Here is a 24,662-nt window from a genome sequence, read left to right as displayed (position 1 = left end):
TTGGTACAATACGCTTAGAAATGTTTGTTTCCTTCTGCACCGATTGTCACTGGAACATAAATCACTTCAACTTGACTGGTGGGATTTATAAAGATGCTCTGCTGCAAAAAACAAATGTATGCACTGTAAAAACAGAAAATCTTACCAAGTAGTTTCTGTTGAAAATATATTTGTACAACTGAAATAAAACAAAACTGACTTACATAGAACTTGCCAGCAAGTCACAGGATCTAATTGTAATGTTTTGTGTATATAAATTAAAAAGCAGCTTCACTGGCAGAAAATTTACAATAAAATAAGATGTTGCCATTTTTTAATACTTTCGATCAATATTCAAAAATGAATAACTTAAATCAAGTTCCTATATCTATCTGGCTGTAAAGTTACTTTTAAGTCAGTTTTGTCTTGTTTTCAGCAGGCTACGATATTTCTACTGAACTAAAAAGATATTTTGTAAGATTTTGTGTTTTTGGAATTCCGCTGGGGTTGCTAGGTAACGGGCGGGGCTTGCCTGGGGTTGCTAGGCAACGGCGCTGTGCAAGTGTAACATGACTCAACCATTGGGAGGTTTTTGAACGGCTCATTGTCCAGACTCCAAAAAACATGAAATTAATGGCTGTTTGTTGTTTATTTAATATGATTGATTGTAGAAACAGTTGAAACAAACAACTGCTTCTACAAACAAACATAAAAGTAAAAATATTTTACTTTTTTGTCATTTTTTGTTCTTGGTTGGATGTGTCTAATGTGACATTTCAGAAATATGTTCATTAGCTCACCTGCTGTAGAATACAAGATATTAACGGTCAAAAATTATAATCTTTTTTTTTGTTTGTTTTAGTTTATTATCTAAAAGATTGGTTCTGGAAAAGTTTGAAAAACTTACCTTGATGCTTGAATTTTACTGTGGGATTTTTATGAAAAAGCAGCTTGTAGAGTTCAAAGATGAACTAATTTAATTTAATGACGAACGTTGTTGGCTCCACATGATGAGGTTTTATTTCAGGCTCTTACATCAGCTGGAGAAACCAAAGGCAGCGACGGTTTGGAACCAGACCTGCTGTAAACAACAATCAATGCTGCGCAGCACATCATACATTTAATATTAACATTATATATACATATTTTATTAGGAGGCAGTTTGATCAAAACAAATGTATAATTCCATCTGGACTGTTTTATTGAATAGCATTTTTTTTATCTTTAAAGGTAAAAAAGATTTTTAAACATTTTTTTGTTATTCTACTTTTTAATGTCTTTGCATACATAAAATGAAAAGATTCGTTCCAGTTTGTATAAAAACACTTTTTTAAGTCATGGTGCCAGTTTTTGTTACACATGCAGACTGGATGAAAGGTCATTTTATGAGGCCGAGTCCAGAGTGCCCTCCTGTGGATGCCTCTGGTATGACAGCCTCAACAGCACAGTGACAAACACAACATTTTGAATAAAATCAAAGTTTTAGAAATTATTTTATTTTTATCTTTTACAGATTCAAAAAAAATAATGAAAAGTTAAGTTAATGTTTAGCAGATGGTATTTAGTACAGCAGCTCTCAGAGACACAGTTTATTAACCTGCCAAATATTAAAGTCAGAATATAAGCGGGGTTGTTCAACATGCGGCCCGGGGGCCATTTGTGGCCCTTGGAGTGATTCTAACTCCAAACATCCATCCATTAAACTTGGTTAGATAACACTGCTGTTTTAGAGAAAGGAGTGGCCCATTCTGGTTTGATATGATCTGGAGTAGAAATTAAATAGTTTAATAATTATTTAGCTTGGTGCTAAATAATTAGCTCAATATTTAGCTTGCTAACAATGACCTTTACTATCAATGACTCTTTAGAGGTTATTAGGAAATTGGTAAACATTGAACAAATGAAGCATTAATGGAGTTTAAAACGTTTCAGGACTTTTCCAATCATTAGTAATCTGAGATTAAAGGAGCAGAATATTCAAGTAAAGATTAAAAGTGTTATGTTGTGTTAATCTCAAAGTTACCAAGTGAAGAAAATCTGAAATACAAAAACTAAAAGGCAGAGATGAAAATTTAAATTTGAGAACGTTTGTGGCAATTTGGTAGATGTTTCTGTTTTTCTGTTTCTGTAGAAAATGTTAAATATTTCAGGGCAGCCTTGTTTTTTTCTAGAAAAACTCTGGGATTACTGTAAACATTTCTGAGATTCTTCTAGAAGATTTTTGACTTTCAAACTCAGAAGTGTCCGTGTGTTTTCTATAAAATTTCTGAGATTAATCTAAAAAAATTCAGATTTTTTTCTAGCACACCTTTAACTTTTCAAACTGAGAAATTTTCAAGTTTTTTCTGAAAAACTGATGCGATTAATTCCCAAATTTCTGGGGGGTTTCTCGCAAATTTTAAAACTTTTGAAAGTTTTTTCTGCAACATTTTTTTTAGATTAATCTTAAAATTTCTGAGTTTTCCAAGTCAGTTTTTGCCTTTTGAAGCTGAGTTTTGGTGTAAATGTCCCCCTGTGTGTCTTCATTCCACCCAGACCGGCCCTGATCCTCCTGCGTACCACCACAGGGCCGGCGCCAGCAGCCGCAGTGCGGCGCTGCCCTCCACAGCCGGGCCTCGGCCCGCCGGGTCCCCCGCATCGCGTCAGTCGTCGTCCACCACCAGCACGTTGCCGCTCAGCTCGTACTCCAAGCTGGCCCAGTCGAAGATGTTCCCCTTGGGGACTTTGTGTCCGTAGTGCCAGGCCTGGATCATGCTCCGAGAAAGCACAAAGTCCCACATGTTGACGTCCGTCATCTCGCCCACGAAGCTCTGCGTGGCCTCCAGGCCGCCCAGGTGTTTGTCCGGGTCCTGGCCCAGCAGCACGGTGCCCTTGGGCCTCACGCTGTGGCCCGGTTTGTACACCTGGTAGGTGCTGCGCCTGCCGTCCGCCCAGAAGGCGGCCAGGCCGGAGCGCGACTCCCAGGTGAGGCAGAGGCTGGTGCGGAAGGTGCTGAGCGGCGGCAGGCGGAAGAAGACGCCGTCGCCGCTCAGGTAGAAGGAGACGCGGCCGTCCTTCTCGCGCCACACGTTGAGCTCGTCGTAGTCGGCGGTGCGGTAGGCGAACAGGATGATCTGGCGCTCCTCAGGCAGCTCGGTGGCCACCCGCATGCAGAGCGTGAAGGCCCGCAGCGCCATCTCCTTCTGCGGGATCAGAGCCACGAAGCTGAAGTCCGTCTCATACGGGAAGACCAGGACCTTCTCGCTGAGGCCCACTGCAGGTACCAAACAGAACACAGCATCATTAGAGGAAACCTTCACAAAAATATGGTTTATTTTTACAGAATTAGTACAGAAGAGGATTAGCACCACTGAAAATAAATGAATTCTGACTTTAATCTCAGAATTTGGACTTTATTCTTTTCAGATCGAAAGTCAGAAAAGTGGAAATTTGTAAGTTTGATTTGTTAATATTTACTTGAAAAGTCCCAGAGAAAAAAATGTCAGTTTTTGATTTGATTACAGTCGGTTTTGAGATTAAAGTCAGAATCTCAATTTTTCTGTAAATTATGAAAACATTTCTGAGCTTGAAAAGTTGAAAGTTTGCTAAAAAAAAATAAAATTTGAAAATTTGAGATTAATCAGAATTTTTCTGGAAAAAACTTCTACATTTACAAATTCCAAAATATGCTAGAAAAAACTCAAATGTTGAGATTAATCCCACTTTAATCTCAGAGTTTTGATCTCTGATTAAAGTCAGCATTTTCTGAAAAAACTGAAATCTAAGTTTAAAGTCAATTATTTTTGTTTTGACCCTAATCCTCCTCCGTAGTTTAAACTGTCACCATCTCATGTCGGTGAGACACGAAGCTCCTTTCCATCAGGAAAAAGTTAGTTTTTTTCTTATTTCAAGTGTATTAAGACATTTTCACTAGAAACTAGACGACACACAGATTTAGTGTTTTTGCCGTTTAAACGTCTTCAATAAAGCATTAATGCATTAATGTTTATTATTTCATTTGAAGGATGTTGGATTTATCTGATCACCCAAAGCTTAAAGAACCATTTTACCAAAACCAGTTTCAAAGTGTCTACCTTGTGTGGCGAAGGAAGGGGTCCAAGAAACGAGCAGAACCGTTACCATGGTTACAGCGTTGACGCCCTGTGAACACACACATCTCATCCAGATCAGATAAACAAATTAGGACAAATTAAAAACAACCCCCAAATTTAGTAAAATAAAAATGTGTTTTTACCATTTTGAAGCGGTTCGTTTGTCCTCCAGCAGCTCGGTCTGCTGCCCTCATCAGCAGTGGGAACCGGAGCTCTTCCCCGCTGGTACTGAGTGATGATGTCATCGCCATGACAATGGACCCGGTGTGTGAGCCCGGGTCACCGGCGGTCATTTCACCCAGAACCAGAGACTTCAGACGGAACCGTTTTCAAAATATCTCCATACATTCGTCGACTGACTGGGATTTGATTAGAAAAACACCTGGAGCCTCGCATTAGCATTAGCATTAGCTTTAGCATTCCTACCACAACATATCAGGGCCAAACAAAAAGGAGCAAATTTCCTCCAAAAAACTGAACTTTTTAGATTAATTTCAAAAATGTTCTAGAAGACATGGAAATGTTTGAGTCTGAAAAGTCAAAAATTTGCTAGAATAAAACTCAGAAACTTTGAGATCAATCTGAGGAATGTTCTAGAAAAAATTAGAAAATTTCCAAGACTGAAAAGTTGAAAATTTGCTAGTAGAAAATCAAGTTTTGAGCTTGATCTAAAATTTTCTCAAAAAATATTGGAAATTTCAAAGTTTGAGAAATCAAACTTTGATTTTAGATTAATCTAAAATCAGATTTTTTAGATTAATCTAAAATCAGATCAAAATATCAGATCTGATATTTTGAGATCAAATTGATCTCAAAATTTCAGATCTGAGAAATTTTCTAGAAAAAACAAGACAATTTCTGAGTATGAAATGTTGAAGATTTGCTAGAATAAAACTCTAAAATAAAACTCAGACATTTTCTAAAAAAAAAAAAAAAAAAACTGGAAATTTCTGTTTGAAAAGTTCAAATTTTGCCTGGAAAAACTCAGAAATGTTCTAGAAAACGATGTTTTCCGAGTTTGAAAACTCAGAAATGAGCTCGGCTGGTGGAATAGAGTAACTGGCTTGCTCTGTGGTTGCCTAGCAACGACCTGCTGAGTAACTGGTTTATAGTTTTGCCATTTTGCCTCGTGACTGGAGAGAAAGGNGCCCCAAACCAGATCCACGGGCCCCAAACCAGACCCACGGGCCCCAAACCAGATCCACGGGCCCCAAACCAGATCCACGGGCCCCAAACCAGACCCACGGGCCCCAAACCAGATCCACGGGCCCTGATTTCTGCAAGGACTGGGTTTGGTACAATACGCTTAGAAATGTTTGTTTCCTTCTGCACCGATTGTCACTGGAACATAAATCACTTCAACTTGACTGGTGGGATTTATAAAGATGCTCTGCTGCAAAAAACAAATGTATGCACTGTAAAAACAGAAAATCTTACCAAGTAGTTTCTGTTGAAAATATATTTGTACAACTGAAATAAAACAAAACTGACTTACATAGAACTTGCCAGCAAGTCACAGGATCTAATTGTAATGTTTTGTGTATATAAATTAAAAAGCAGCTTCACTGGCAGAAAATTTACAATAAAATAAGATGTTGCCATTTTTTAATACTTTCGATCAATATTCAAAAATGAATAACTTAAATCAAGTTCCTATATCTATCTGGCTGTAAAGTTACTTTTAAGTCAGTTTTGTCTTGTTTTCAGCAGGCTACGATATTTCTACTGAACTAAAAAGATATTTTGTAAGATTTTGTGTTTTTGGAATTCCGCTGGGGTTGCTAGGTAACGGGCGGGGCTTGCCTGGGGTTGCTAGGCAACGGCGCTGTGCAAGTGTAACATGACTCAACCATTGGGAGGTTTTTGAACGGCTCATTGTCCAGACTCCAAAAAACATTAATATAAATGCTGTTTGTTGTTTTTTTAATATGATTGATTGTAGAAACAGTTGAAACAAACAACTGCTTCTACAAACAAACATAAAAGTAAAAATATTTTACTTTTTTGTCATTTTTTGTTCTTGGTTGGATGTGTCTAATGTGACATTTCAGAAATATGTTCATTAGCTCACCTGCTGTAGAATACAAGATATTAACGGTCAAAAATTATAATCTTTTTTTTTGTTTGTTTTAGTTTATTATCTAAAAGATTGGTTCTGGAAAAGTTTGAAAAACTTACCTTGATGCTTGAATTTTACTGTGGGATTTTTATGAAAAAGCAGCTTGTAGAGTTCAAAGATGAACTAATTTAATTTAATGACGAACGTTGTTGGCTCCACATGATGAGGTTTTATTTCAGGCTCTTACATCAGCTGGAGAAACCAAAGGCAGCGACGGTTTGGAACCAGACCTGCTGTAAACAACAATCAATGCTGCGCAGCACATCATACATTTAATATTAACATTATATATACATATTTTATTAGGAGGCAGTTTGATCAAAACAAATGTATAATTCCATCTGGACTGTTTTATTGAATAGCATTTTTTTTATCTTTAAAGGTAAAAAAGATTTTTAAACATTTTTTTGTTATTCTACTTTTTAATGTCTTTGCATACATAAAATGAAAAGATTCGTTCCAGTTTGTATAAAAACACTTTTTTAAGTCATGGTGCCAGTTTTTGTTACACATGCAGACTGGATGAAAGGTCATTTTATGAGGCCGAGTCCAGAGTGCCCTCCTGTGGATGCCTCTGGTATGACAGCCTCAACAGCACAGTGACAAACACAACATTTTGAATAAAATCAAAGTTTTAGAAATTATTTTATTTTTATCTTTTACAGATTCAAAAAAAATAATGAAAAGTTAAGTTAATGTTTAGCAGATGGTATTTAGTACAGCAGCTCTCAGAGACACAGTTTATTAACCTGCCAAATATTAAAGTCAGAATATAAGCGGGGTTGTTCAACATGCGGCCCGGGGGCCATTTGTGGCCCTTGGAGTGATTCTAACTCCAAACATCCATCCATTAAACTTGGTTAGATAACACTGCTGTTTTAGAGAAAGGAGTGGCCCATTCTGGTTTGATATGATCTGGAGTAGAAATTAAATAGTTTAATAATTATTTAGCTTGGTGCTAAATAATTAGCTCAATATTTAGCTTGCTAACAATGACCTTTACTATCAATGACTCTTTAGAGGTTATTAGGAAATTGGTAAACATTGAACAAATGAAGCATTAATGGAGTTTAAAACGTTTCAGGACTTTTCCAATCATTAGTAATCTGAGATTAAAGGAGCAGAATATTCAAGTAAAGATTAAAAGTGTTATGTTGTGTTAATCTCAAAGTTACCAAGTGAAGAAAATCTGAAATACAAAAACTAAAAGGCAGAGATGAAAATTTAAATTTGAGAACGTTTGTGGCAATTTGGTAGATGTTTCTGTTTTTCTGTTTCTGTAGAAAATGTTAAATATTTCAGGGCAGCCTTGTTTTTTTCTAGAAAAACTCTGGGATTACTGTAAACATTTCTGAGATTCTTCTAGAAGATTTTTGACTTTCAAACTCAGAAGTGTCCGTGTGTTTTCTATAAAATTTCTGAGATTAATCTAAAAAAATTCAGATTTTTTTCTAGCACACCTTTAACTTTTCAAACTGAGAAATTTTCAAGTTTTTTCTGAAAAACTGATGCGATTAATTCCCAAATTTCTGGGGGGTTTCTCGCAAATTTTAAAACTTTTGAAAGTTTTTTCTGCAACATTTTTTTTAGATTAATCTTAAAATTTCTGAGTTTTCCAAGTCAGTTTTTGCCTTTTGAAGCTGAGTTTTGGTGTAAATGTCCCCCTGTGTGTCTTCATTCCACCCAGACCGGCCCTGATCCTCCTGCGTACCACCACAGGGCCGGCGCCAGCAGCCGCAGTGCGGCGCTGCCCTCCACAGCCGGGCCTCGGCCCGCCGGGTCCCCCGCATCGCGTCAGTCGTCGTCCACCACCAGCACGTTGCCGCTCAGCTCGTACTCCAAGCTGGCCCAGTCGAAGATGTTCCCCTTGGGGACTTTGTGTCCGTAGTGCCAGGCCTGGATCATGCTCCGAGAAAGCACAAAGTCCCACATGTTGACGTCCGTCATCTCGCCCACGAAGCTCTGCGTGGCCTCCAGGCCGCCCAGGTGTTTGTCCGGGTCCTGGCCCAGCAGCACGGTGCCCTTGGGCCTCACGCTGTGGCCCGGTTTGTACACCTGGTAGGTGCTGCGCCTGCCGTCCGCCCAGAAGGCGGCCAGGCCGGAGCGCGACTCCCAGGTGAGGCAGAGGCTGGTGCGGAAGGTGCTGAGCGGCGGCAGGCGGAAGAAGACGCCGTCGCCGCTCAGGTAGAAGGAGACGCGGCCGTCCTTCTCGCGCCACACGTTGAGCTCGTCGTAGTCGGCGGTGCGGTAGGCGAACAGGATGATCTGGCGCTCCTCAGGCAGCTCGGTGGCCACCCGCATGCAGAGCGTGAAGGCCCGCAGCGCCATCTCCTTCTGCGGGATCAGAGCCACGAAGCTGAAGTCCGTCTCATACGGGAAGACCAGGACCTTCTCGCTGAGGCCCACTGCAGGTACCAAACAGAACACAGCATCATTAGAGGAAACCTTCACAAAAATATGGTTTATTTTTACAGAATTAGTACAGAAGAGGATTAGCACCACTGAAAATAAATGAATTCTGACTTTAATCTCAGAATTTGGACTTTATTCTTTTCAGATCGAAAGTCAGAAAAGTGGAAATTTGTAAGTTTGATTTGTTAATATTTACTTGAAAAGTCCCAGAGAAAAAAATGTCAGTTTTTGATTTGATTACAGTCGGTTTTGAGATTAAAGTCAGAATCTCAATTTTTCTGTAAATTATGAAAACATTTCTGAGCTTGAAAAGTTGAAAGTTTGCTAAAAAAAAATAAAATTTGAAAATTTGAGATTAATCAGAATTTTTCTGGAAAAAACTTCTACATTTACAAATTCCAAAATATGCTAGAAAAAACTCAAATGTTGAGATTAATCCCACTTTAATCTCAGAGTTTTGATCTCTGATTAAAGTCAGCATTTTCTGAAAAAACTGAAATCTAAGTTTAAAGTCAATTATTTTTGTTTTGACCCTAATCCTCCTCCGTAGTTTAAACTGTCACCATCTCATGTCGGTGAGACACGAAGCTCCTTTCCATCAGGAAAAAGTTAGTTTTTTTCTTATTTCAAGTGTATTAAGACATTTTCACTAGAAACTAGACGACACACAGATTTAGTGTTTTTGCCGTTTAAACGTCTTCAATAAAGCATTAATGCATTAATGTTTATTATTTCATTTGAAGGATGTTGGATTTATCTGATCACCCAAAGCTTAAAGAACCATTTTACCAAAACCAGTTTCAAAGTGTCTACCTTGTGTGGCGAAGGAAGGGGTCCAAGAAACGAGCAGAACCGTTACCATGGTTACAGCGTTGACGCCCTGTGAACACACACATCTCATCCAGATCAGATAAACAAATTAGGACAAATTAAAAACAACCCCCAAATTTAGTAAAATAAAAATGTGTTTTTACCATTTTGAAGCGGTTCGTTTGTCCTCCAGCAGCTCGGTCTGCTGCCCTCATCAGCAGTGGGAACCGGAGCTCTTCCCCGCTGGTACTGAGTGATGATGTCATCGCCATGACAATGGACCCGGTGTGTGAGCCCGGGTCACCGGCGGTCATTTCACCCAGAACCAGAGACTTCAGACGGAACCGTTTTCAAAATATCTCCATACATTCGTCGACTGACTGGGATTTGATTAGAAAAACACCTGGAGCCTCGCATTAGCATTAGCATTAGCTTTAGCATTCCTACCACAACATATCAGGGCCAAACAAAAAGGAGCAAATTTCCTCCAAAAAACTGAACTTTTTAGATTAATTTCAAAAATGTTCTAGAAGACATGGAAATGTTTGAGTCTGAAAAGTCAAAAATTTGCTAGAATAAAACTCAGAAACTTTGAGATCAATCTGAGGAATGTTCTAGAAAAAATTAGAAAATTTCCAAGACTGAAAAGTTGAAAATTTGCTAGTAGAAAATCAAGTTTTGAGCTTGATCTAAAATTTTCTCAAAAAATATTGGAAATTTCAAAGTTTGAGAAATCAAACTTTGATTTTAGATTAATCTAAAATCAGATTTTTTAGATTAATCTAAAATCAGATCAAAATATCAGATCTGATATTTTGAGATCAAATTGATCTCAAAATTTCAGATCTGAGAAATTTTCTAGAAAAAACAAGACAATTTCTGAGTATGAAATGTTGAAGATTTGCTAGAATAAAACTCTAAAATAAAACTCAGACATTTTCTAAAAAAAAAAAAAAAAAAACTGGAAATTTCTGTTTGAAAAGTTCAAATTTTGCCTGGAAAAACTCAGAAATGTTCTAGAAAACGATGTTTTCCGAGTTTGAAAACTCAGAAATGAGCTCGGCTGGTGGAATAGAGTAACTGGCTTGCTCTGTGGTTGCCTAGCAACGACCTGCTGAGTAACTGGTTTATAGTTTTGCCATTTTGCCTCGTGACTGGAGAGAAAGGTGGATAAACAGGAAACGCGTTTGGTAATATTTCAAATGAAAACAGAGCCAGGCATTCATGTTATCAACATATCTACATTTAATACAGTTTATTAATTTCTAGGATTTCTCCAGACAAAGAAAAGAATCCTAACTTTTCATGAACTAAAATCTGAGCAACACCAGCAACTTATGTACAAAGCCTGAACCTCAGCACAAAAACCGACGGGCCGAACTCACCAGACACATTCAGCTGTAAACTACCAAGCACTGGACTGGAAACTCCTTTTATTCACTGCAAAAACACAAAATCTAAACATTTTTAGTTTAGTTTCTGCTGCAAATGTCACAAAATAAGACAAAACAAGCAACTTTTTAGCAAAATATAGGAGCTTGATTTGAGTCAGAAACTCTTTAATATTGATGAAAAAGCTCAAATTTCATTAGTGGATTATTTCCCTTATAACAAGATATTTTTCTATAAGTGAAATAATCTAATAAAACTGGAACTATTTCATCTCAGTAAGGAATTATTCACTTAAAACAAGAAGTCATTTCTTCCTGAAAAGTTAGTTTTGTCTCATTTCAAGCATACTGAGAAGAAAGAAGAGTTGAGTCAATGATTCCTTAATACTGAAATATTTATAGTTCTACTGGATTATTTCATTTATAACATGAAAAAATGGTTTATTACAATAATCTGCCAGATACATTTTAATTAACATTTCTGTCGATATTAACTAACCAAATGCTCTCATATGTTGCTGAAACGTTTTGTCGTATTTTATGTCTACTAAGACATTTACACCAGAAACTAAACCCAAAATATTTTCTGTTTGCAGTTTTATTACAGGGATGCTGGAAATCCAGCAAGCAAACACTTGGACTGAGGTATGGATGAAGATGTTCTAGCTCTTCCAGCATGTTTTTATTTTTTATTTTAGGTGGCGGACGCTGGGGCAGTGGCCATCTGAACCTCAAGTCCTTTCTGACGGGGCAAAGATTTGTCCTAGTTCAAGGAAATGCACTTCATGCTTGATGCGATCCTCCTCGCGTCCAGAAACAGACAGACAGCGCAGCAACAGCTGAAAGTCTCTCGGGTTTAAACATTTAGGCGTTTCATATCCAGCAACATGGAAATGTTTTGTTTTAATGCAGCAATTCATCTTCTGATCCCAGTTTGAGGTTTTTCCCGAAACCTTAAACTGTTCTGATTAAAAAATAAGAAATATAGAAACCATACATTCAACTTATCTTAATTGTCTGCATCGGGGTGTGATTGATATGCAAAGGAGAAGAGATCTACTTAAATCTACTGACGTTTACAGTAAAGTGACGGGACAGGTGTGTAAGAGGCGCCACCTGCAGGAAGAAAGGGGTACTTGCTCCCTTTTCCTTTGAGTCAACAGCTTTTTGGCATTTTAGTGACTGATGGTCCGTTTTTCATGAAAAAATACATAAAATATACTTGGATGAAACATCAAATAAAACTCCAACGTCTTTATGGATCCCGACACAAAAAGTCTGATTCTTTCTTCCGTGTTTATAATCGGTGGAAACGCTGGACTGCGGCGCTTTCAGAGAAAGAAGGTGGAGGGCGACAGAGACCTGGGCGCCATCTGGTCGCCCAATCTGAGACCCAAAAACAGCGTGACGAAGAGGAGGAGGAAGAGGAAGAGAGTGAACTTAAAGGGAGCAGCGGCGGCTAACACTGAGCCTCAGAGCCGGAGAGAGAAGATTTACTGCAGAAGAAGAAGAAGTGATTCTCCGGTTTGGTGGTCCGCAGTGAGGCTGTTCTGCTTCTCCACAGTCTGTGTCGTCCAGGCTCCGAACGGGGAAACGGGCCGGGCGCTTCAGTAGTCCTCCACCCAACCGTTCTCCTGGATGAAGGCGTCGATCACTTCCTTCATGGCCAGGTTGGGGATCAGCTGATCCTGGGTCAGGGGGCTCCGGGTCACGGGGTCGAAGTGGCCCACCCGCTGCAGAGCCACAAAATACAGCGCCATTACATCTGGGGGCAGAAACCTTTTAGAACTGAATTGATTAATCACGATTAATCGATTATAGAAGTCGTCATCAATTCTGTTAGTAATGCAAAAATCAATAACTGGAGCTTGAAAAAAAGCTAATTGCTAAAAAAAAAAAAACACTTAAAACTAAATTATTTAATTTAATTGACTAATCATCAATTATTCTGATAAATCGTGATAATCATTAAATAACCCTAAAGTAGTTTAGTAATTAGTCACTAAAGCCCATTTGTCTAAAGTTCTACGCCTGCAGCTAACGATTATTTACTAGTTAATTATTCTGACAATCAGAATCAAATACCACATTCTGCATATTTTTCATCGATTATTGTAATAGTCTAATTTAGTAATTGATTAATGTCTAACCAGAATATAAAAACTCTTAAAAAGGCTATTTTTATTATCTTAAAATACAAAATATATTTTTTGTAAGATTTGGCTGAATTATTGCTGTAAGCAGCTGAAACAATCTGATTAATCAGTTATTGAAATAATCGTCAACTAATTTAGTAAATCGATTAATCGTTAACTGGACTATAAGACCATTTGCTTAAAAAACAATATTCTTAGAGCTGAGCTTTCAACTAATGATTATTTTAGTAACTGATTATTCTGACGATTAATCGGATTAAATGCCACATTCTGCATTCTAAAATAGTTTTTCTGTATCGGATTAGTACGAGCCGATACTAAACCTCAGATATCAAAAGTGGAAAAGGTTTTAGGTCTGTAAACAAAAGTCTCAGTAAGAATCATCTGATAACCAACTAAATTCAAACTTCGGCCCAGCAGGAAGCGTTTCTGTAGCTGCAGACGACGGAGCGTTCGCTAGAGGAAGTCCTGAAACCTCCGTCGGGCGTTTCTACCTGCAGATGCTCCTCGATGTCTTTGCGGTCGTAGGTGATGCCGCTGGGTGTGATGCACGGCTCCCGCATCAGCTCAAAGCTGATCTTTCCACAAAGGTAATCTGGGATTTCTCGCTTCTGAAAGACGGAGAGAAAAACATGAGGGGATAAATGTGACGTTCAGCTCAAAATGATGACGATATGAACACGATAAAAGCTCCTTCTGCAGAGTTTAGGTTCATTAAATCCAGATCATCATCCGTCTGCTGACAGACGGTGCTGTGAAATAGTTTCCATGGTAACCATCGGTGCTAAAAGTAAAACTAAAGAGCACATAATGTTTACTGGATAAAGTCATGCTGGTTATAAAACTGTTCCCTTAAATCTGTTACAGGTTTGTGTTATCAATGAACACGATCAACAGGAAGTGAAAATCATTCTCCATACTCACTTTTCTTTTCTCATCCACCTGAGAGAAAAGCTCTTCCATCTCCATTAAATACTTCTCCTTCACATTAAGACGAAATAAAACCAGGCATTAACACTCAACAGCATTTTAAATATTTCATTTCTGCTGTTTTTAAAGGTTACGAAGAAATAAATAACAGGGATGAAACGATTAACGATGACTAATCAATTATTTCAACAATTGTCAACTCGTCTAATAACTGATTAATCACATTATGACAAAATTAAGAAGAAAATCAGACAATAATCAAAAGCATTTAAAACATTTCTGCCATTTTTAAAGGATAACAAATAATTCAGAAACAATTAACCACAATTCATCAATTTAAATAATCATCTACTAATTTAGTAATTGATTAATCACATTATGATGAATTAGGAAGAAAATCAGACATCAATACTCAGCATTTTTAAACATTATTTCTGTAAGTTAAAGGATAAAAGCAGTAGGGCTGAAACAATTAATTCTGATTAATTGATTATTTAAATAATCATCAACTAACTTTGCAATCGATTAATCACTTTATTATAAAAACAGGAGGAAGGAAATCAGACATCAGAACTCAACACATTTTAAAAAATATTTCTGCAAGGAAAGACAAAACATACGCATTTCTGCTTTTATTTTTAATTATGTCAGTTTTGGTCCTCCATACAGCAGCAGTCCTAGTAAATAAACAAAACAACTCACATGTTTAGATGAAATTTTTCCAGCATCGCCTCCATTTTGATTGTCATCCTGTTTCTCTTTGTATTCTTCAAGTTCTCTGTGAAAACACAACAAAGTCTCCAGGTTTAAACTCAGAGTCTCCAGGTTTAAACTCAGAGTCTCCAGGTTTAAACTCAGAGTCTCCAGGTTTAAACTCAGAGTCTCCAGGTTTAAACTCAGAGTCTCCAGGTTTTACTCTGGAGGTGAAGCGTGTCGTTCTGCTGCGTGTCCAGCCTCACCTCTCCTTCTCGGCCAGAATGAGTTTGGTCAGGTAGGCGTGAAGCTCGTTCTCCTGGTTGATGCGTTTGTCCTCGATGCTGTTCCAGCGCTTCTTCTTGGCGATGCGAAGCGCGCTCGGGATGTCGTCTCCGAAATTCAGCCTCTGCTCTTTTGCCAGGTTATAAGCTACACATGGCATCAAAAGGATGAAGTAAATGTGTTCAGGCAGAATGCTAAAGCTAACAGCTCAACCGGAAGCCTGTGAGAAAAATAAGTCAGGAACCTAATCAACCCAAGCAGCCATGTTTTATTTACAGCTGGATGCACCGAATCAGATGATTTTTCTCTGAATAAATCAGTGATCAGCCAAATATTGATAAATGATCAATTTTTTTTTTTTCATGAACATTAGGCCTGAAACAATTCAAAAATTGTGCGAAGACTCAAACTAAGACCATGTACTGAAAGAACATGGAGCAGCAATTAAACCAAAAAGAAAACAATTTGTACGTAAATATGTAACTATCTGCCCAGAATGTATCAAGTTTCATAGTTTGATCAAACATTCACTAAAGGAGAGCACTTTATAATTTGGATCCGTGTGATGACGTAATTTTTAAATATTAAATGTTTGATAATTTGCTGCGTCAGACTGGCGACGGGTCCAGGTGACCCGGACAGGAGAGGCACCAGCACCTCCTGACCCCACGAGGGACCAGGATGTTAGAAAACGGGTGGATGTTTGATCATTTCATCAGTTACTCAGTTCTTGAGTCGACTTTCCACCAAATGCTTTTTACTCTTCCTTGAGTAATTTCTTGGACGGCTATTTTTTTACTTCCGACTAAAAACATGCTCAAGAAGCTCTCCTCTGACTTGAGTGTAGTTTTTGGGTCCTCTGAGTGCAGAACACTCAGATCTCTAACAGAAATGAGACAGGAAGTGAAAATGTTTTGTTTGCAACAGAGGAAACTGATGATGGTAATTATGCAACCCATTAAAAAGCGGTTTATTTCCGGCGTTTCCTCCGACCTTTCTGCAGGTTGCCGATGGCCTCGTCGTAGTTCTCCAGCTCCAGGTGACACTGGCCCAGGAAGAAGTGAGCCTTGACCGATTGACTGTCCAGCTCCAGTGCGTGCTTGCAGTCTGCCAGAGCTTTGTCGTACTGCTGCAGCTTCACGTGGCAGAGCGCCCGGTTGGTGTAGTACACCGCCACCGACGGATTACGGTTCTGCAGGTTGAAGGAAACAGAAACTCAGCTGGACGCTACAGAAACACAACAGATCACTGAACTATTCCCACTAAGAGGAAGTTATGCAGATACCATCATTCTGGTAAATACTGTGATGACATCATCAGCTACATAGAGTTTCACCATCAGTCGTGGTATTCTAAACAGTCTGTGGTGATGATGAGAGGTTATTATTAGGACTGAACAGTATATTGTAAATATATTAACTGTGCTACTCTGCATGTCACCAATTATTGTGACAAACGACAGTGTTGTCATTTTGAGACCAGGCTTGTTGCAATAAATCAATTAATCACAGGATAATTCAAATGAGCTCAATAATTTCCATTTACATGATTTATCATTTTTCTCTTTCTCCCAAAAAGTCTCCAGTCTGATGTTTGGGTCTCAACCAGCTCTTATTTTGAAGGACAATTTTGTTTCCAGAGACTTCATAATTCACTTTATTTATAGTTTTGTTTGTTTATTTTTAATATTTAAAATGCCTTCCAGTGTTAAACGATCTTTGAGATCATTATGCCTTTATTACCGTTATATTACTGAAAATGGTCTCAAAACAACATCAGTAGTCCTGGCAACAAATTCTGGACCATTTATAGTTATCGTTTCAGGCCTAATGACTGTTAGGAATATTGTTTCCCTTCATTTTCACAAAAATAACCTACTTATTGGTAGAGAACCCAAGAATTATACTCAAGAATAACACCACTTCAACATGTTTTTACTCAAATCAGAGTAAAAACTCAACTCAAGTACTGAGTAACTGATCAATTATCAATCATTTAATATTTAAAAATGACATCTTCAGTCAGATGGACCAAAATATAAAATTAAGTGAAAACTTTAGCATTTTAAGGACCAAAATGACAATAATTCATATAAGTAACAAGAAATAACAAAATCAAACAAAAAATGTTTTCAAATAAGTTTCTTTCAATAAAAAACTTATGAAACATTAATAAAAACTGCAGGTGTGTGTCTGGCGAAGTTTTTTTTAAAAAAATATGTTTGTTTTTCCTTCAGTGGGTAGAAACAGCAATTTTACTCAAGAGCAGAGATACTTCAGAATAAAATACTTAAAGTACATTGTAGTAAATATACTTCTAAAAGTATATTTTATCAAAGGTTACTCAAGTAAATGTAATTGAGTAAATTTAACTGCCCAACTCTGCTTATTGCTGCTTATTACATAAACATCGTCGGATTTTGTGGTTTTGTTGTGATAAAAATGTAAAAATCTGCATAAATGTGTGTTTGGTGGAACAGACTCACGATAGCTTTGCTGTAACATGAAGCAGCCTCCTGGTATTTGCGGCAGAGGAACAGCCGGTTCCCCTGCTCCTTCAGCTCCTGCGCGGTGGAGCTCTTCTCGGGGCTGCCGGCCATCTTCTCCACCGGCTCCGCGGGGCCCGCCTCGCCCTGCTTCCCAATCCTGTTCCCCGTCTCTCCGGCTGGCTAGGTGGCAGGTGTCGGAATGTCCTGCCCGCCCTGGATCGCACACAGACTGGGGGACAATGAAGACACAATGCTGGTTAGCATCCGCTGCAACGCACCTGCAATGCGTGTCTCTGGGTGCCACGCAATGCCACGCCACCCACACGGCGTTACTTTAACTCGCTGACTGTGCAGACTGATGGACAACACGGCGAGGCAGCTGAATTAACTGTTCACAACACGAGCATCAGTTAGATTAAATGGGCAGCTAGCCATCTGGATAACATAACCCCCCCCCCCCCCCCAACACTTTCAATGTGTCTTATTAACATTAAAATTGCGTTAAATTTGCAAACAATAACTCATTTGCGCATTATTATCATGGATGTTATAGCTGCTGAAGTTGTCATCACATACAGAATAGAGGCAACGCCGCTAACTTTAGTTAACCTGGAGACAACACACCGATGCTAAGCTAACTTAGCTAGGCTATGTCGGTTAGAATCTGAGTTCGGCTTCAGGTAGCTCTTCCGGTTCTGATTATACTGACACAATTCACCATTTAAGATCCACGTCATGAGCTTATACCGCTCTCCATCCGAGAAAATCGGTACCAGAACCTCGCTTTTAGGCGTTTTTCACCACAACGCCGCTAGGCAGCCTCAAAACAGACATAAGCTAACGCTAAGTTAGCCCACACCCGCTCTGGTCCGTTTAAGTTCGGATTTGTTCCGATAATCCATCGGGTCGGAACCTTACCTTTTAGGGTGAATCTCACATTCAGGTGGATGTGGATTTATAAGTGCTCATATAAAATATTGTTCTGGAGATTTCTTCATTCGAGCTGTCATGACAGGTTGTTGTTATACTGACGTCAAACGTTTTAAGGCGACGTCAACGGAAGCCGAGAAGAAGCGCAGTTTAAAAATAGGTTAAAGTTTTAAAACGTCATGAAATTTATATTTTAATTTTATATATAAAGGACAGGTCAGTTTATTCTTTTATGGGTCCTTGCATATTTTGATACATACATTCTTTTCCAGAAACTACTAATAAAAAACAAACAATATATCAATAAGTACGCTGCTTTACCATGTTATATATGGAGGACCAAAATTGATATTAAAAAATAAAAGCAGAAATATATATTTTTTGTTTTTTCCTTTTTCTTATACACTCATTTTTGTCAATACACAAATGTATTGACAAAATACATTTGTGTATTGACACAATGAAAAAAACATTGTGTTTTTTCATACATTGTGTGAAAAAACACAATTAATGTGTTTTTTCACATACATTGTCACAACCTACACATTGTTGACAATGTATGTGAAAAGGAAAATACAAAAATTCTATAGATTTTTTTTTATTGACAATTCATATATAGGAAAAAGGGGGAAAATACTTTTATTTTTAAATCAGTTTTGGTCTGCCATACTTTTTCCTTATGCATATGGAGGGTCAAAACAGACATAATTAAAAATAAGAGCAGAAATATGTATTTCTGCTTTTCCTTACACATGAATTGTCATTAACAAATATACATTTCTTGTTTTTTCCTCTTTTTCATAAACATATTTTTGGTCAAAAATGCATGTGTAAGAAAAAGGAAAAAGCAAATATATGTATTTTAACAAAAATGTGTGTATAGAGAAATCGAAAAAACAAAACATATATATTTTTAACAACAATGTATGTATAAGCAAAGGAAAAACAAAAAATACATATTTCTACTTTTAGTTTTAATTATGTCAGTTTTGGACCTCCATAGTAGATAGCCAGGAATGTTGTTCACACGTCTTTTGGTTGATTATTTTAGTGTGTAGATACATTTAATAAATATATTTAAATAAAACAGATATAAGTGGAAAGAAAACCCCTAACCACAAATATAAAAAAGGAATGCAAAGTAATCACCAGCAGATGGCGCTGTGAAACAGGTTTAGCGTCCAGTAGTGGACAGTTTACAGTAATCAATAAGCTACACAGGACAGAGTTGACAATGTCTTTCACCTAAAAATAAAAAATAAAATAAAAACATTCCTGATTTCTCAGCAGAAAGAAAATCGTTCATCAGATTCTTTAAAAATTTGCTACGATTATATGATAATGAGTTTATCTCAGAGTCCTGCCACCCACAGAGAGATTTGTAGACACAAAGATCCTCCAAGTTTAACGATGGAGGAATTAGCAGGACTGTGGTTGTGTACAGAGTCGCGTCTCTGTGGGAAGATTAGGGCGCATCCTCTGAGCAAACACCCAGATAAATGAGGACCGGGGGGTTCCCCAGCTGTGTTTACCTTTACACACAGCTAATCTGTTAGCCACAGCCACACAAAGACCTTCACTCACTGCTGGAAACATTGAAAACTATCTATGCAGCTCACAAAATCAGAATTTTAAAAAGCTCTTTCCAGACATTTTGAGAAACATAAAATCTTATGTGCATTCAGAAGCTTTCAAACCCACTAAGTTTTTACTCATTTTTCTGAGGATTCAGCCATTTTATTTTTATACGACAGAGCAGCAAAAACTACAACAGTGAAGCGTAAGAGAAAGGATGCAGTTTTTTAATGTTTTTTTGTTGTTGTTGCATTTTTTTTTTTTTTTTGTTAATAGAGAGCTGAAAAGGGCTCATTTAAATCCAGCCTCTTTTATTTTGGTGTCCCAAAATAAAATTAGTGGAGCCCAGTCTCAGTTTCAATACAGCAAACAAAAACCTCTTGTTCACTCGACTCGGTTTTACAGTTTTTCTATGTCTGCACAATTAATAGGCAAGAGACTTTTTTGACCATGTATCATCATTTTAGTCATATTTTCTAACTTGGATAAATTTGAGTGTTTAATGGATTTAATCGAGGTAGGTACTGAGGGAAGGTCAACACCCTTTAACAAGGTCTGCATAGTTATGATGAAGCTCCTGTTATTCTGTTATTATTATCCTGTTATTCAGACAAAATGAGCCACAAAAAAAAAATAAAAAGATTAAACTGAAACGTGTTGGGAAAAAAATTAACTCACCAGGACGGTGGTGGCAGAGTAATGCTGCGGGAGTGCTTTTATTCACTCAGGGACAGGGAAGCACATGGAGCGATGTTTTGTTTAAATTACTTTTTGATTGTCTTTTTGTTAAGTTTAAAGTAGTTTTAAATAAAAAAGAAGAAAAAAACAGTTCAAGTCAGTTGATAAGAATATTGCAAAAATACACGGGAAGATTTGCCACTGGAGCAACCAGTAAGCACAATGACGTCACTTCCTCTTTGTGAATGAAACTCCTTACACTTAATTATAGATTTTATTTTTTACTGTATCAGACGCAAACATCATTTTGAACATGTGTTCAAGCTTACTTACCAGAGTCACGGAGAAACACCAAAATATAAATATCATACAAATCCCCATATTTTCATTTCGATTTCTGTAGGAAAATGTTACAATCAAGGGAACACGACAACATTTTGACATTAATCTCCGAAATTTTCTAGTAGAAACAACTCAATACGCCGTTGTAAAAAAAACTCTAAGCATAACGGAAACATACATTAAACACAGTAATGACGTTTTGCTTACATTTAAAAGTCAGTCTGTCTTTAACTCTTCCGTCTTAACCGTCGCCGCTAACGGCTAACGGCTGCGGCAGCTGGCCGAGTTTCCAGTAACCATGGCAACCTGACCAGGAAGTTGCCTGATTCCTTTGGCGCAGCTAAAAAGCTGTCACTTCCTGATTGAGGGTGCTCTTTCTTTCTCTCCGTCTGTGTTGTCGGGGTTTTTTTCTTCCATTTGGCAGAGCTTCACGCTGCCAAGTGCCAGAAATGCTTCAGCAGAGAAAAAAAGAAAAAGAAAACGGGGTGAACACGTTTTCCTGAGCGCTGAGGGAAAGCTCAGCTTCAAAAGGGAAACACAAAAGCTCTGAGCCTCCACAATGCCGGGCCTTTATCTGGACTGTTTGCTCATTTTGAAAAGAGGGAATGTTTAAAAGACTTGTTGCAGTTTGTTCAAGTGGTTCTGAATGGGAATAATCAAATATACAGTGCTTTGGAAAAAACTATTAGTGATCAAAGGTTTTCACAAACCGTCAAATCACAACCAAACTGCAATGCATGAGGTAATAAACCAACACAAAGCAGCACGTAGAAATGAACAAAATGTTCTGAAAAGTGTGGCATGAATTTGTAATCAGGACAGAATTTTTTAACGTAATACGAGACATTTTTCCAGTTCTCCCTGCCAGCATGCCTAGGTGGGCCCCATATGGGGGAAAGGAGGGCTGACATATGGGCCCCATATGGGTTTGTCCACGGTGGCCCCACATGGGTTTGCCCATGTGGGAGGCCACCGTGGAACCCGCGGACAAACCCATATGGGACCCATCTGGTCTGTCCTTTTCCCCATATGGGGCCCACCTAGGCATGCTCTCCCACTGGTTCTCAGTTGGATTCAGCCTGGACTTTGACTAGGACATTCTAATACATGAATTGATCTCAACAATTCAATTGTACCTCTTGCCCAATTTCAAACAGCAGTTGTTCCAGGATTGCCCTGAATATTTGGGGAAGAACTTCTTCCTGACTTTAGCCACGTTTCCATCAACGTTTTTAATTTTAAATTATCGCATTAGAAACGGCAAAAATCTGAATAACTGCCTCAATTTCTCAAGAAGTCAGATTCATCAATCACATGGGAACAATGCAGAAATACATCTATGAATACATGTACATATCATTCTATTAATGTATCTATTCATACGGAAGAAGATCAGCGCCAACAAAAATAAATTCCAACTTTATTCTGAGAATTTTGAGAAAAAATATCAGAATTGAGAAAAAGTCCTAATCTTAATGCAGATCAGAGTTCTGAAAATAAAGTGGTGATTCTGAGAATAAAGTCAGAATTTCTATTTTCCAGTGGCCCTAATCAATTATATCCTTAATTGATTAATTTTATTTTTGGGCACAAACCAGACTCCGTACATTTTGTTTCTTACATATTTAACAAAAGTTTTTTTTCTTAGTTTGCATCAACCAAACAAAAACCTACCAATTTTTAATAAATGCATTTAATATTCATTAAATCGATAATATTTACCAAAAACAAAGAACCATTGTAGACATTTTTCTAGTCACTGAATCTACAAACAAACAAACAAAGTCTTGAGTAAACTGATATGCAGGAGTTTGTTTTGGAGCATGCTGTGTTGATCCAGAGATATTTCACACCCTGGGGGGTAAACAGCTGAGCGGCGCCCCCCGCCGCCCGGCTGGACTGAAACGGAGCGAGGCAGCTGCTCAGGCCGGCCGGCGTGTCACTGCGGACCAGAGGTTCTGGAGGGAACCCAAAACTCAGGAGCTCAGCAGACGAAACGGGAGCTCAGCCCACCCCAAAATGATTTTAATGCTCAGAAAACACACAGCAGGCGGCTACATCAGGGTCCGTCTCAACATTCATTAATAATAAAATAATGAAAATGAAATAAAAATATTTAATCTTTATTTCAGGAATCTGGTCAGTTTTAGGAAAAAGTTTGAATTCTTAGAAAAGTGACAGAATTTTGAGGAAAAAAGTACAAATTCTGAGATCAAAGTAAAAATTGTGAGAAAAACCGAAGAGAAACTGTCTAAAGTTTTATTTTTTTGCTAAAATCAAAAGAAATCTCCAGAGGAGAGGGGAGGAATTGAAGCGGCATCAAGAAGTTACTTTCCCTCCCTGTGTGTTGCCGCCCCCGCCCCCTGCCGCTCTGAGCGACCCCCATACCCCCTCCCCCGTCTTTAACTCTTCAAACGTCGCCTGAGGTCGCGCTCTTCAGGGTCACCAGACTCCACCCTGCTCCATCCCCCAAACCCTCCACAACTCAATTCAGAGGAGGAAACGCAGACATAATGAGCTGCAGGGCGGGCCTGTGCACGGTGTGTGTGTGCGTGTGTGTGTGTGTGTGATTACTGTTTATGTTCCTGGACTCTAACCTGTCACATTACCTGGATGCGTCCTCACAACGTCACCAACGTGAAACGGGTTGCCATGGAAACACTGAGAAAATATTAAAGCTATTTTTAATCAGATTAAGGAAAGTTTCAGTTTTGCTTAAGTTTGATGTTCAGTTGGTTTCTGAAAATAAAAATCTGTGACTTTCTTTGTAACATGGGGAAAAAACTTAATAGACCATAATCTGCTGGTGTGCTGACCTGTACGGAGCTAAATTTGAGCCATTAACTACTTTTCTGATTCGTTTTTTTTTTTTAAGCAGACTTTATTGTCCCAATGTAGCTCCATATACCTCCGTAGACACACTGCAATGTGTCGTCTCGTGCTGCTAGCTAATGATGGCTATCATTGGTTTTAGCTGTCAAGTTGGCAACATAACGCACTAATTCTTAAACTGTGATTTGTAAAATAAAAAGAGATGCTTCTAAAAACGTTTTAAAACTTTTTAACAAAAAGAAACAGGAAAGTAGCTCAGTTATGCTAGCTTGACTTTGACATCCATCCATCCATCCATCCATCCATCCCGTTTTAGTCAGTTCTTGTATTTACAGTTTGAATTTAACCTCATTTGATAAAAAGTGTGTAAATGATTTTATATGGAAGACCATCCACACCAAATTTTGAATAATCTGCTGTCAAGAAAGCTCATGCAGCAGCTGAATCCAAAGCTACCTGATGTTTTCGTTTGTTTGCTCATTTCTGTCTCTGTCTCTCCATCTCTGTATTTTCATCTCTTCATCCCTCCATCTCCCCCTCTCTTTTCGTCTTTTTGTCTCTCCATCTCCCCTCTCTCTTTTCGTCTTTTCGTCTCTCCATCTCCCCTCTCTCTTTCCGTCTTTGTCTCTCCATCTCCCCTCTCTCTCTTTCCGTCTTTGTCTCTCCATCTCCCCTCTCTCTCTTTCCATCTTTGTCTCTCCATCTCCCCTCTCTCTCTTTTCGTCTTTGTCTCTCCATCTCCCCTCTCTCTCTTTCCGTCTTTGTCTCTCCATCTCTCCTCTCTCTTTTCGTCTTTGTCTCTCCATCTCCCCTCTCTCTCTTTCCGTCTTTGTCTCTCCATCTCCCCTCTCTCTCTTTCTGTCTTTGTCTCTCCATCTCCCCTCTCTCTCTTTTCGTCTTTGTCTCTCCATCTCCCCTCTCTCTCTTTCCATCTTTGTCTCTCCATCTCCC

At 38.4% G+C, this 24,662-nt stretch overlaps 3 protein-coding genes across 4 annotated transcripts in view; all 3 read right to left on the bottom strand.

Annotated features, from left to right (window-relative positions):
• Positions 1–1,453: 1,453 nt before the first annotated feature.
• LOC106947563 (pentraxin fusion protein-like) lies at positions 1,454–4,539 on the bottom strand. Its single transcript, XM_015032646.1, has 3 exons — positions 4,214–4,539; positions 4,053–4,119; positions 1,454–3,232 (listed from the first exon to the last, which is right to left on the bottom strand). The coding sequence occupies exons 1-3, from the start codon at positions 4,361–4,363 to the stop codon at positions 2,622–2,624; spliced, it is 828 nt and encodes a 275-aa protein (XP_014888132.1). The 5' UTR covers positions 4,364–4,539; the 3' UTR covers positions 1,454–2,621.
• A 2,276-nt stretch (positions 4,540–6,815) lies between these two features.
• LOC106947565 (pentraxin fusion protein-like) lies at positions 6,816–9,899 on the bottom strand. Its single transcript, XM_015032647.1, has 3 exons — positions 9,576–9,899; positions 9,415–9,481; positions 6,816–8,594 (listed from the first exon to the last, which is right to left on the bottom strand). Exons 1-3 carry the CDS (start codon positions 9,723–9,725, stop codon positions 7,984–7,986), a joined length of 828 nt encoding a protein of 275 aa, XP_014888133.1. The 5' UTR covers positions 9,726–9,899; the 3' UTR covers positions 6,816–7,983.
• Positions 9,900–11,389: 1,490 nt separating this feature from the next.
• The window catches only part of stub1 (STIP1 homology and U-Box containing protein 1), a 26,062-nt gene continuing 12,789 nt past the window's right edge, over positions 11,390–24,662 (bottom strand). The window contains exons 3-10 of one of the 2 annotated variants that reach the window (XM_015032645.1): positions 21,087–21,331; positions 17,352–17,583; positions 15,860–16,058; positions 14,848–15,013; positions 14,591–14,666; positions 13,883–13,939; positions 13,453–13,569; positions 11,390–12,535 (exon numbers count right to left, since the gene is read on the bottom strand). In XM_015032645.1, the coding sequence (XP_014888131.1) occupies positions 12,410–12,535; positions 13,453–13,569; positions 13,883–13,939; positions 14,591–14,666; positions 14,848–15,013; positions 15,860–16,058; positions 17,352–17,465 (855 nt within the window). In that variant the 5' untranslated portion in view covers positions 17,466–17,583; positions 21,087–21,331 and the 3' untranslated portion in view covers positions 11,390–12,409. Of the gene's footprint in view, positions 12,536–13,452; positions 13,570–13,882; positions 13,940–14,590; positions 14,667–14,847; positions 15,014–15,859; positions 16,059–17,351; positions 17,584–18,272; positions 18,415–21,086; positions 21,332–24,662 lie in introns of those variants that run through there. The other variant, XM_015032644.1, reaches the window with a different exon arrangement.

Source organism: Poecilia latipinna, unplaced genomic scaffold (genome assembly GCF_001443285.1).
Source record: "Poecilia latipinna isolate Pla-1442-1.1 unplaced genomic scaffold, P_latipinna-1.0 Scaffold247, whole genome shotgun sequence".
NCBI classification, from domain to species: domain Eukaryota; kingdom Metazoa; phylum Chordata; class Actinopteri; order Cyprinodontiformes; family Poeciliidae; genus Poecilia; species Poecilia latipinna.
Note: the sequence above shows the minus strand (reverse complement) of the source record. Positions and strands in the feature narration are given on the sequence as shown.